The following is a 13,043-nucleotide window of genomic DNA, read 5'->3' as shown; positions in this document are numbered from 1 at the left end:
GAACCTAGCTAACGAGTGAGACTAAACCAAGTGAGACTAAAATGGAAGGAACCTGGAAAGCATGAGATGCACTTGCCTTATTGTTACTCTGCCCAAGTCTCTATTTTTCAGCCTTGCTGGTGCTCTGTACTTCGGTAATATTTTGTGGCAACTAATTTCATAGCTGGAATTAAGTGCCTGCAGTCATGACAGCACACTGAAACAATCTTTATCATCCTTCAGTTAAATCACTACAAACGGCCCCTCTCAGCTCTTCCTCCCCCAGCCCCCAGGAAAATGAAGGCAGTGTCTCTGGTCTTTTAGCTACAGCTTTTATCCCTTGCTGAAATCCTGCATCACTGGATTGTACCCATCATCTTCACCAGCTGTGCCCATCATCCCTATGTATCTAGCAGGAAAACATGATGAGCACATTTTAGGTTCTTGGCTTCCTCGGAAATGCCATGCCAAGACATTGACCTCTAGGCTAACAGAGCCCTTTATATATTTTACCTGCATTCACCTCTTCTTTAAGAAACCTATCTCACTGACATAACAGCAGCTTTCCTCTTTGACACTCAGTAACTCACCAGCAAGAGCAACATCCCACCATCCTGATCCCATCTCCAGCCCTTATCTTTATTTATTTATTTATTTAGTTAGTTAGTTATCTTTATTCCAAGGAACTAACCACCTAAATCTCTATGTCAAAAGGTCAGAGAGGAGAGTTGTAAGAATCATTACTAAGTTAGGAACTGCTTACCCGACGGCCTTTTGCTCCCCTTATACCTGGGGGTCCCCGGACTCCAGCAGGGCCCTACAACAAGAAAAGGATTTTAGAGGAAACAAATTGAAGACAAAATAAAAACCAACCAAACAACAACAACAAAAGAGTAGCTGCTGGATGAGAAGATGACTGTGACACACAAGGAGCAGATGTGTCAGCTGCACATTTTATGGGGTCCCTTTTCTGATCATTGCCACACATTAAAATGATGTACTCTCTTGGGATTTGTAAAGTCCTACCCCATCCCAAACAACGTAGGAAAAACAAAAACCATTAAAAATCATTTGTAGGGAGTAACATTCTATGGAATAACGAGTTCCCCACTTAAAATTCCGAAGAGCTAAATTTTTTCAGGGAAATGGGGGACATTGAACTAACCTAACTTTGTAAATTATTACTGAACCTCTGTAGTAACGCATGAGAAGAACTAAAAGTGGGGGATGGTGGGAGCGGTGGGGAATTTACAAGCCTGGATGGGTTGCAATTGAGGACAGTTTCCTATTTGTTAGTTACACCTCTGTAACTGACCCCTTGTAGGGTTAGCCCATCACCAATTCTGCTGAGGCTCAGTGAGCTGCTTTGGCCTTTAGAGATTTTTGCTGCTGAGAACAAACAATGAAATAAATGCCATGGGTTTTGCTTAAAGAGTAAATAATAAAGGACTGTTTGGAGGTGAAATGAGCTACAGCAGTGGCCTTAATAAATATGGATTTAATATGAGGAGATAATTTGATTTTATTTCCTGGCCTTGTTAGGAAATTGGCTTACCTAAATAGGACTTCAATTTAAAAAAACAAAAACGCCTGTTTGGAGAAAACATTTCATCTGGAGGAATCTGCTGGTTATTTTCCAGCAGGAAAACAAGTTATTGGAGGAGGTAATAGAGCTACCAGCCTCAGGATGCGCCAATGCAGCAAATCTGGCTCCAAGGATTCCAGAGATGCATGCTGCTTCCAGCGGGCAAGACTGTGCTGCCCTTACGCTGAGTAGCGCCTTACTCTGCAAGCTGCCCCATTGGCTTCCATGGTGCTACTTGTGATGTCAGGTGCTAGCTACCCTGTGTCACTAAGGGCAGCACAATTGGACCCTTCCGCAATTGGCAGCTCTTTGCTATGAGGCTATTGCAGATCCTGCCCTCTTCTGAAGGATGAAGGAGGGACAGAACGTAAGGACTTCTTTCTTCTCCAACCCCTCCCACAGATGCAGCCAGGCAGAACTGCCTGCCAGTGCTCAGGAGAACACAAGGAAGTACACCCGGCTAATGCACTGGCCTGGACACTGTTGCTCAAAGGTGCATGGTCTGCTGGCTAAAGGCATAGCCAGTGCCCCACCCACAATGCAGACACTGCTGTCATGGCAAGTGCAACTGCTGCTCAGAGGACCAGTGAGCAGCACGCTGCTGCAGGCTACCTTGAGCCATCGTGTCCTCTCACTGCAGGGTGGCTGTTGAGTTGGCTGCATGGCCTCCACTACCCTTCCAATTTACCAGGAGTTCCCAGGCCCTACCCTCAATGCAGCAGGTTGACCTTTCTGATAACCCAGGGGCAGCTCTTTAATTTCAGTCCTAGGCACACACATCTATAGACTACTCCCATATCATGCTATCACAGAGAGTCTTAAATGGCTGGAGACCAGGCAGCAGCTGTCTGCAGCTGGCAGGGAGAGCGACCAGCAGGATCTGTGAACTCTTGGAGGGGGCAGGGCTGTTGTAAACCTCCAGAAGATAAACCCTTGGCACTGACTGGGCATTTCACCATAGAAATCTGACTCCCAGCACAAACCAATTAACCAGCTAGTGAAAATTCACATACATAGTGGGAAATCTGTTTCTGTGCTCCTCTCCTGCCCCTACAACTGCCTCCCTGCTCCTTTCAGCCAGCTACAGCCTTCCTTCCAGAAGTGGCAGTTCTGCCTTTGGCCCAGCACTGGCACTGTCCAACCACATGAGACTCACCCCCAGAATAAAATCCACTCTCGTGCCAATCCCTTGCTCCTCTCTCAGCTGTTGGTTTACCAGAGTTGCTCTTCCAGATAAAGGGTCCAACTGGGGACAGCTGCTCTGTATATTGCACAAGTGCCTATTCCAGCACAGGGCTCCAAAGCAGCAGCAGGAGAGCTCCCTGCCTTGCCTAGAACCCATAGCCGAGAGAGCACAGAAGGATCCCTTGAATAATGCCTTTAACTAATGAGCACAGGTCCTATTTAAATGCTCAGGGGTTGGATGCAGGATTTCGGCCCATTGCATTAGACAGCAACGAGCGGCAAAAGTTAGGACCCACGGGGATCCAGAGCCTCTGTTGCCTTCCAAGGATGTTTAAATCCTCCTCCAAACCTCAGGGGACTTATGCGCCAGAGCCTCTAGGTAGTGGTACTGCAGTGGAAATGACTCTGCAGCAAACTCTGATGGTCGCTATGTGAACACTTGCAACATTGTCACTGACAGCCAGGTTAATGCAACAATCACAGCTGCTAAACGCACACTGCTCTGCTGCCTTATTGGGTGAGCTGGTTTTCGGATACCTGTGAATCTTGGAGACATGCTAAATGAATGCCAGACGAGTTCACCATGGTAAGAAAACAAGCAAACACTGGGCACTTCGCCAAGCCTTGCATTTTTCCTGACCACATTCCCCATTAAGAGCTGAAGGCAGTTGCTTGCCAGCAAGAGTCCAAATAAGCCATTTGGCACAATCTCTCTCAGCGAGACTGTGGGATGCTTCTGGGAGCTTCAGAAAACCTCCTTCCGCAAGTTTGCTGAATCAGGACCCAACAGAGAAAGGGGAAATGGCTCCTGCAATGCACTGCTCAGCACCTGCCCCTCAGACTACATTTACACTTACAAAGGCCCTGGTCCTGAAAGCTGCTCTGTGGGGGTGTGGGACTCTTGCACCAGCTCAGAGCTCTCCTTTGTCTCATCTCCTCGCCATCTCATAAGTATTGGCCCATTTTAGAATTGCTTTCCATGCCACCCCTCTTTATCCCCCATGTACCATCTCTTCATCAGGGTCTCTCATTCACAAATTGCCATTCAAACCCAGTGCCAACTGGAAGAGGACTGCCTTGGGTCTGTCCCACGGCACCAGATATAAGACACTGACTCTCTTTCCCAGTTGTTACAAGATGATTAGGCTTTACTTACTGGCAGTCCAGGAGCTCCTGAGAAACCAGTTCCTCCGGGCGTTCCAGGATGCCCCTAAAAGACAAAGGAAGATGACGACACATGGTGTGCATTCCCTGGAAATCTTCACCTACTTCCTTTTTCAGTGGGAAGAACAGGGGGTGATAGAAGCTAAGGCAGCATCAGTCACTTGACAGCTCAAGCAAGTTCTGCTAGGGTAAAAGACTCGAGATCCAGGTTTTCAAGGGCTCAGCACCCGCAGTTGGAGCCAGATTTTCAAAAGAGCTCAGACTATTCGGGACCGAGCAGGTATGAACTTCTGGCTCTTCAAGTCTTGGCCCAGGGCACCAACGGAGCTAGCGTCAGAGGTGAGACAAGAATCCAGGAGTTCCTGGCCCTCAGACCACTAGACTACGCCTTTCCATCAGACAGGATGCGGCAAACAAGCAGCATGTCAGATATTGCAGTGTACTAGTAGTTAAGAGTTATCTTTGCCTCATGAAACAGACACCACGTGTGCTGACCTACAGGACATGCTACAAAGCACCACTGTTCTCTCACGCTTTCAAAGAGGGAGTGGACCGAGGTGTAAACAGAGTGGCCAGTGTGGATAATCCTGCTAAAGCGGATAGATGGGAATGTTTATAGTTTGATATCAGTCAGTCAAATGCCCATCCCACCTCCACGCAGGCAGGAAAAAAGTAGAGCTAACAGCGTTTACCGGACAGACTGGCAGGAGCTTTAATTTCCCATGGAGATGGGGAACCCGTTAGTCAGAGAGTGAGCGAGAGAATGCAGACTTACTCCTTACCATCGACCCCTTGACTCCCGGTGGGCCCGGTGCTCCGATTGTGCCTCGGTCACCCTAAGAAAGACAACGGCGCACAAAGCACAGCAAGTAATTTTGTTAATGAGCATTATGAGCTAATGGGTGGGACAATACTGTGATTGAAAAATCATGAAGAATCCAGATTGTCTCAACTGCTCCTGCTGCTGTGAAGTTGCAATAGCCTGTGAATAGTGCTGAGCTTGACAGCTGCTCCCTTCTCACACTGTAGCAGTGAGTGGACTGACAGTGGCCCCTGGTTTGTCAGCTGAAAATGACTGTTTAGTGCAAAGAGGCCACCAGGTTACACCCATTGATATCCCACAAAAAAAAAATACAGTAAGAAATTCACAATTGGCCACGTGTCTGTAGCATCTCAAAGCATCATACAGCAGTTTCATCAATTCTCAGCACCCCCGAGAGGTGGGTTTTCATTATTTCCATTGACAATATGGAGAAGTTGAGGCACAAGAAACACAAATGACTCACTCAAGGTCCCATAATAGTCCATACCAGAGCTGGGAACAGAACCCAGAAAGGTATATCCATACCTCCCCATCTGAATGCTAACCCTTCAGGAGTCTCACCTGCGTTGCACATTGCTGCATTTGGAGCAGCCTGGGCCTGAATGCTGTGGAGCTTTGGTGGGGATTCTGAATAGGTGTTACTATTAATGTTGAGAACACGTTTGGAAATTAAGTCCAAGATTTTCAAAAGTAGATTGCAAGTGTTTTGGGGCAGAGCCCTTTTTGTTCATTGTTTGTACAGCACCTAGCACCAGGGATTTCTGGTCCATGAACCACCAAAGGACAAATAATAAATAATAATGTTGGGTGTCTATGCTTTGCGGAGTCCAACTTGAGACACCTTAAAGGGGTCTTACGGTCAGAAGGGGCTGAGCCTCTGTCCTCTAAAACCAGGCTTTTTGGTTTTGTTTAAAAAAAAAGGAGTCTCAAGACAGCATCAAAAATTGAGGAATCCAAAAATCACTAGTCATTTATGAAAATCTTGGCCTTAGAGGTTTATGCTACCACATAGAGACTTGTCACCTCCGTTCAATATATCCTTGGCTCCTCCGTATCACGATAGCTGGAGATACAGAAAGCCAGGAATCTTATAGGTGAATTATAACTCTTTATCAATACTGCATCATTGTACTTCTGCCTGAATCTATGGTGAAGTAATGTTCGATCTTGTGAATCAATTGATAATGGCAAGCTTTCTTTCTCAGTGTATGGAGTTTATTAAAGACCTGTTAGCTACATTGTTCTCTGACAGTAATTTGATTCCATTTGCTTCAGCATTACATTTTGCAGCTTTCTGGATGGAGATCGCCGACACAGCTATGTCAAATGAAAGCGTATTTCCCACTTCATTTAGTGCACAGTAACACAGTAAGCACTAAGATGGAATGCCAGCTGGAATTATGGTCAAGGCTTTGATGTAATGATAGTCACTTTTTGTTATCTGTAAATTTGCCTTGGGGGAGAAGAAAAGATCTGGTACAAATTTCAGCTGCACCGAGGATTTCCTAGCGCAGATTTTCATAAAACAGCCTGAGTTTGTCCCAAAACTGATGTAACATCATCTTATTACAAATGCTAAATTCCATCGCGAAGGCTGGTTTTGTAATTAAGACACTCCACTCGAACTCAGCAGACGTGGGTTCAATTTCTGGCTCTTCCACAGACTTTCTTTGTAACCTTGGGCAAGTCACTTAATCTGTGCCTCCGTTCCTTTGTATAAAATGAAGTTAGCAATTTTTTCCACCCTTTGTCCATCATGTCCATTTCAACTGTAAGCTATTTTTAGGCTAGCATTGTCTCACACACTATGTGAATGTACATCATCTACCACAGTGGAGTCTCTTAAGTTTTAGTGTAATATAAGTAATAAAGTTTGTCCCAAGACAACACAACAAACAGAATGATGTTCTGACACCACGACTTTGTCCCAGAGGACAAAAGTCTAAGGAGCAATCATGAAAGGGGTGAGGGTACAGTATAATGTACCATTTTATATTTGTATTAACCTTAGGGCTGGACCGCTAGCATGCTAGAGGGTGTTAGCATTTTTAGAGTGTGCCGTGCAATGAGACGGTCTTGCTGACAACAAAGAGAACCTGAACTCTGTCTACTGTTTATGCATCATCCATGTTCTATAGCTAATTAAAGTAAATGGTGTTAAGACTGGTGTCTGCTTAGTTCCATATCTACAGTACTGTGCTCCCTTTGCATCTGAGATTCACTAACAAATCCTGAAGGCCTTGCTCAGGCCCAGATGGCATTCATGGGGAACTCTGTAGGGGTACAGGGATCAGGTTGCAAGCTGCACTCCAATTTGCTTCTGCTTTGTCAGAGGTACAGAGTGAAGGACTGGGCCTCACATTCTCAGAGATGTGGTGACATGATCAGTGATGCTGGTGCACTAATGAGGTGAGCTCAACCTCTCTGAGTCACAGGCTTGGGAGAGGAGGCAACTTTTGCCAGAGGAAAGAGAGTTGGGAATGTTATTTATGGGCTTCTCACAAGATTATGAATGAATGCATGAAACTCCTCTCCTGCCCGGCAATAATTCCTATGTTCAAAAAATTTGTGACTGTCCCTTTAAAGGAGGGAGTGGCAGTTCCTAAAGTGAAGTAGAACATAAGTTTCTGACTGGCACAAGGCTAACTCATCACATCTTGGAATTGCAACATTCTTAATGGCATTTTGAGTTAAGAAAACTAAACTGTTACGTTAAATAATTTCACATACTCCCTTCACTCTCCTCCCAAAATATAATAGCCCATTTGTTTGCAAACCATTCCTACCTTCTCTCCCACTATTCCAGGTTCCCCGACTGGACCGACGAAACCCATCAGACCCTGAGGAGAAGAGAAGAGTACAATTAATTTTCTGCTTTACTTCCACAGAGAGTAAACAATGTATTTGATTTTCCTTGATAGATAGATAATTAGCCCAGTGTCCTTTGTACGCTGTTCAGTAGTTCTTATTGGCTACTAGAGAGGGTAACAGTGCTTCCAGACATAGGAGTCCCTAATTCAACCAGATGTTTCTGCTTTATGAGACAGTTGGAACTTTAATGCTAGCATCTACGAGAGCCACAAAACACAATACCAGGAACAAATTACTGACTCAGCCAACAGCGTTCGACAGCAAGGCCTAGTTTATGGAGGGTTTTATGTTGCTAACGTTTCCTGACTTTGCTTCTGTCAGCACAATTCTGCCAGGGATATCAGTGGGGGAAGAGCCAGCATGGACAAGACTCTGGTGGCCATCAGCATTTTAACCATCATATTGTGTAGACATGGCTCTGGGTTAGTTAGGATGCTCAAATAAATTTGTTAGTCTCTAAGGTGCCACAAGTACTCCTTTTCTTTTTTGCGAATACAGACTAACACGGCTGCGACTCTGAAACCTGTCTGACTAGTGTTGCCATTCTAGGAGCAGCATGGTTGGGATATTTATAGAGAATAAAAGCTAGAGCAGATGCAACTGGAGGGGTTAACAGAACAGTAGATTTGTCACACTAATCAGAAACCTTCTTGAAAAATAAACCCAGACACAAGATCTTTGGGAATGAACATCATTTGGGATGATAAAGAAATAAACAGAACTGCTTTTAATTATGAAGAAAATGGCTACAGCATAAAGGTATAAACTAAAAATTATCGAGATGCTGTTCGCTTTTCTGAGTAAAATAGACCCTCCCAACTCAATAAAAGCTTTAGAAACACAAGGAACATTTTCTAGTGGGTTTGCTTTAAATGGAACACTCCATTTTCTCTCTTATTGCAGGGCTGTTGGAGCAGCAAACCACCTTGTCTGTCATCCTGGCAAGCTTCGATACTATGCCTTTTTTCAGAACCCATAACTGAAGGGATTCATCTCATGTTGAACCGCTTCACAACCTGCCAATAGCTGGCATCTGTGGTGTGAATGAAAGCTACATTCCAGCTTGTATGGTTATAGACAGAGCCTTGGCTGCTATTGAGAGGCAGTTGCTGAGCAAGTCTTGCCGGTCGGTGTCAGACCATTCTAATTGAGTTCCTTAGACAGATCCCTAATGTGGTGTTAGATGCCTCTCTGGAGCTGAAAACTGTTTTGTGAATTTGAGACTCTCTGATCTCTCACCCCCATACCCATGCCTGGTGGTCCACAGAGCTGAAACATTTGGAAAAGGAAGCTGTAGGGTGCTGGGAGAGAATTTAAAAAAATGGGGATTTCCTAAGCCAGTAAAGAGAGGAGGAACAAAAAATGAACTGATCCATTCCGGAAATTCTGTACTTCGAGATGGGATTCAAAAAGAGAGCAGTGGACAGTCCCAATGCAGCTCGACAAGAGCTTTCTTTAGTCCTCTGTCTTCATCCCACCCGATGTGAATGAAAGTCTCCATAGCACCATGTTTAGATAGTACTGGTGTTCAGAGATGAGCACAAACGGCAAAGTTTGGATCAAAATTTAAAGTTCAAGATCTGGGGTTTTGGTTTGATCCATTATGAGAACAGAGGCAAGACACGATCCAGTTCGGATCCAGATATGAACTTCAAAAGTTCCAGGACCATCTTGACAGTATTCAGGAACATGTTAAGGAGGCAGCATGCGCCAGTGAACTGAGAGCCAGGAGACCCGAGTTCTGGTCCTAGCTCTGCTACTGCCTTATTATGCAAACCTGGGCAATAGTCACTTAACTACTCTGCTTCAGTTTCCCCAGCTAGTCCCCATATTTCCCACCTTTGTGAAGCACGGTCACATCTGCAGATGCCAAACACTATGTACATTGGAAGTATTATTAACTCAAAGGCAGTCTCCTCAAAATGCTTAGGCTGGTGTCATCAGGTGAGTTTGAAGAGGATTATTTGGGCAACACTGCCCTGGCAGGATCCAGGTCAGGGTTAACTCACAGCAACACCCAGAGTAAATTTCAAAGTGTGTGGGGGAGGAAAGAGTCACTATTTTATTCACAAGACTTACATTTATTAGTCGTTCCCCCCCCCGCCCCGCCACACACACTTTTATTTTATTTTTTAAAACATTCTACAGGGAAAAAATCACTATATTTTTCCACCCCTGTAAATTCCACTTTGATGGCATGGGGCATTTTCAAAATCACCTGTCAATGTTTCAAACCCTTCATTCCCAGCAGAGGAAAGGCAGGTGGGCTCTGCTCCTGCAATATACCTTCTCTCAGTCCAGTTTGGTTTCTGTCTCCAGCAAGTGATGGCAGATATCTACAATCTCTCACTCTTTACAGTTCAGTTTACCTTTGCTCACTGAGAGAGCATCAAATGATACCACCCGGTTACAAATCACAGTCAGTGCAGTCGGCTTACAGGTTATGCAACTTCCACAGGAGCCAAAAGTAATCATCCTCCGTAGAGTCACATCCAGGGGGAAGAGAGGGGGGAAAAAGGAGCGTTGCCATGTAATAAGGAAGAATAGCCCTTGTTATGCCTGTGTATGAGACTCAGTACTGTGGCTATTCAGAGATGTCTAACACTACAGGGGTCTCTCCACTGACTTCGGCTGATTACTCCGAATGCCTCCATGGGCTATATTCTTTTAAATGCAAGGAGAGTAGCTGCAACAGGAGCTCCTTCCTGAGGTGCAGGATGGGCCTGTATGCGAACATCTGACCTTGGATTACACTCAGTTAGGCCAATCTCTAGGCAGGGCCAGAGGTCAAACACACACGCTCTTCCCGATGATGTTCTCACTCACTTGGCAGGTTGGTGTAATTGTTCATCATGGCCTGAAACTGTGAGTGATGTCTCATTGAAAGTGGGTTATTAAGGAACCAGCTGGGGAAAGGTGGAGAGCATATAGGAAGTGATTAAGCTTGGAGTGAGATGCTGTCTTTAGCAATTTGTCCAGCAATGACTTGCCAGGAGACTGAGACGTGATCACGTCATGACGCAAACCCAGGCCAAGCCCAAACGATACCTACCATCCAGGACGCACAGCTACCCCCTTGGAATCAGGATGTTGCCAGCCATTCCTGCAGCTCCATGGAAGACGGGAGGAAACACAAACTGATTGTAAAAGTATCATTTTACTAGGGAAGGGGGGGGGGTATCAAGCTCAGTCACATGACGTTAGGAACTTGCATTCTCAATGATCATGATAAAGCAGGCTATGGAATGAATGCTTGTATTGTAAGCTCTTTGGATCATCTTTTTGTTCTGGGTTTGTACGGAGCTTTACACAGTGGGGCCCTGGTTCAAGACCAGGGTTCTAATGAAGGACTGCAATACAAATAAACAGATAAATAGTAATACAACAACAACAAGCCACAGCTGGACTCAGAAGAAATCCTGGAACTCAAGTTTGATGTTATTTCCAGGCTGTTAAACTAGCATCTCTCACAAGAATCAGCATTCTCTTCAGCAAGTATTTTAAAATGCTCCCAGCCATACCCTAGATCAAGGAATGTAATTGAAGGAATTCTACTGCACTAGCATGCATATCAGAAAGAAAAACCCAACACCCATACTATGAGACATAGAAAGGTGAAGCCGTGTTTATCCTAATGACCAGTGAAGAAAAAGCCTGAACTGTTCAACACAGGAACACAGTGGTGGAGAAGTTTCAGAGTAGCAGCCGTGTTAGTCTGTATTCGCAAAAAGAAAAGGAGTACTTGTGGCACCTTAGAGACTAACAAATTTATTAGAGCATAAGCTTTATAAGTGGTGGAGAAGGTAAAGGCATGACAATATCTGACCACTAGGTGGCACAGTCAATGGATCAATTCTCTTTTCAATCAGACCCAAGTACAAATACATAGTTGATAACTATTAATTATTTTCTGACCCCGGACACAAGGCCATAAACACAAAGGCTGGTCTTCTAGCACAGGGTAGAATGACCAAGCAACTTAAATGAAAAGGCATGAAGGCTGAAAGCCACCATAAAAGGTAAAAAGTCAAATGTTTCTCAGTTTCCTTGAAAACCCAGTGATTTCAGAGCCTCTCCCGCAGGTGAAAAGGCATATGAAATTCAGAGGCTAATTAAAAAGTGTGTCCCACACAACATTATAGGCACCTGCAATGAACAAAGCTATTGACGCTGTTGAAAGCAAGGACATTTTAGAATATTTCCTAAGGGCTGGGTACACAGCCTTCCATGTCAAAATGGATGCCCACCATGGAGCGCGAATTTACATTATGGGAAGTCTTTATGAAAAGAACTCAACAGGCTGGCAAGACCGAGAAAACTGAGGAAACCACTAGCTGACCCAGCTGGATGTTAAATGTGAAAAATGTGACATTTTCTGCGTCCTGTCCTCCCAATGTGAGCCATTACAGTGCTATAGTGATGGGTTATTGGAACAGAAACTGAGCATTAACCTTGAAGAAAGAGTTAAAAGCAGAGTAAGAACAATACGTCCCCATGGGATCCCATTTCTGTCACAAATTCATCATCTCAGCCACCGGGCAGTGGCGGACGCATCATTATGTACATTGCGAATGCAAGCAGGCAGGAGACAAACACTTTGCACTCCATTTTTTGTGGCAGAATGGGTGAAATAATGTGGGTTGGTTCTTAGTATAGCATCTAGCTCCAGTAAGAGTTGTAGAGAGATCTCTACGCTGGTGGCATATGTTCTCATTTACAACTCAAGGGAAGACATCATTGCTTCATGTGAATCTAGTAAGAAGAGGACTGTGTGTAGCAACATAACTAAATAGAAGAAGCAGAAGACCCAGTGGTGTAAGATGTCCCTCTGGCTTTTGTAGCCAATGTACTATCTGTTCTATGATGAGCTAACTTTAGCCTGAGAGATACTTTTGAAAGCATATACAAACAACATAGTTGTGTCTAGGCAAAATAAAGTCCCATTGAGCTCATCAGGGTATCTAAAATCAGTATGGGGTCTTGGCTCACAAAGCTCTTTGCTGGCCAAAATGTGACTGAGACGCTGAACAGAACACAGGAAACAACAATACGTGCCTTAAAATATTACCAAAAGAGCCAATGATGGCAGATACTGACCAGCATAGGCATGGGAGAAATGTAGACCTAGATTGCTGTCACTGCTACAAAATGGACCCTGTGTAAAATATTTTTCCAACCTCCCAGCAACTGCCATGAAATCAAACATAGCAACACACACAACTTCAAGGACCATGTGTAATAAAGCACATGAAATCCCAGCAGCAGTGGCTGCATGGATAAAGTCCCACAGTAACCAGAAAAGAATGTAAAACATATACATGGGATGAGTTGTTCAGTATGTCCTGGCTTATCATGCAGCCCCGTTACAATTAAGCTTGTCCCCTTTGTTGCAGCTTGGCAATAAATCATACACCATTTGAAAAACCCAACCAACAG

General features: G+C 44.6%; 1 protein-coding gene across 3 annotated transcripts in view; it reads right to left on the bottom strand.

Moving 5' to 3' along the window:
- The window catches only part of LOC119844294 (collagen alpha-1(XXVII) chain B-like), a 307,212-nt gene that overhangs the window by 82,694 nt on the left and 211,475 nt on the right, over window positions 1–13,043 (bottom strand). For all 3 annotated transcript variants that reach the window (XM_043498719.1, XM_038374938.2, XM_038374939.2), the window contains 4 exons: window positions 7,523–7,576; window positions 4,696–4,749; window positions 3,906–3,959; window positions 743–796 (listed from right to left, as the gene is read on the bottom strand). In XM_043498719.1, the coding sequence (XP_043354654.1) occupies window positions 743–796; window positions 3,906–3,959; window positions 4,696–4,749; window positions 7,523–7,576 (216 nt within the window). The remainder of the gene's footprint in view (window positions 1–742; window positions 797–3,905; window positions 3,960–4,695; window positions 4,750–7,522; window positions 7,577–13,043) is intronic.

Source organism: Dermochelys coriacea, chromosome 16 (genome assembly GCF_009764565.3).
Source record: "Dermochelys coriacea isolate rDerCor1 chromosome 16, rDerCor1.pri.v4, whole genome shotgun sequence".
In the NCBI taxonomy this organism is placed as follows: Eukaryota; Metazoa; Chordata; order Testudines; family Dermochelyidae; genus Dermochelys; species Dermochelys coriacea.
Note: the sequence above shows the minus strand (reverse complement) of the source record. Positions and strands in the feature narration are given on the sequence as shown.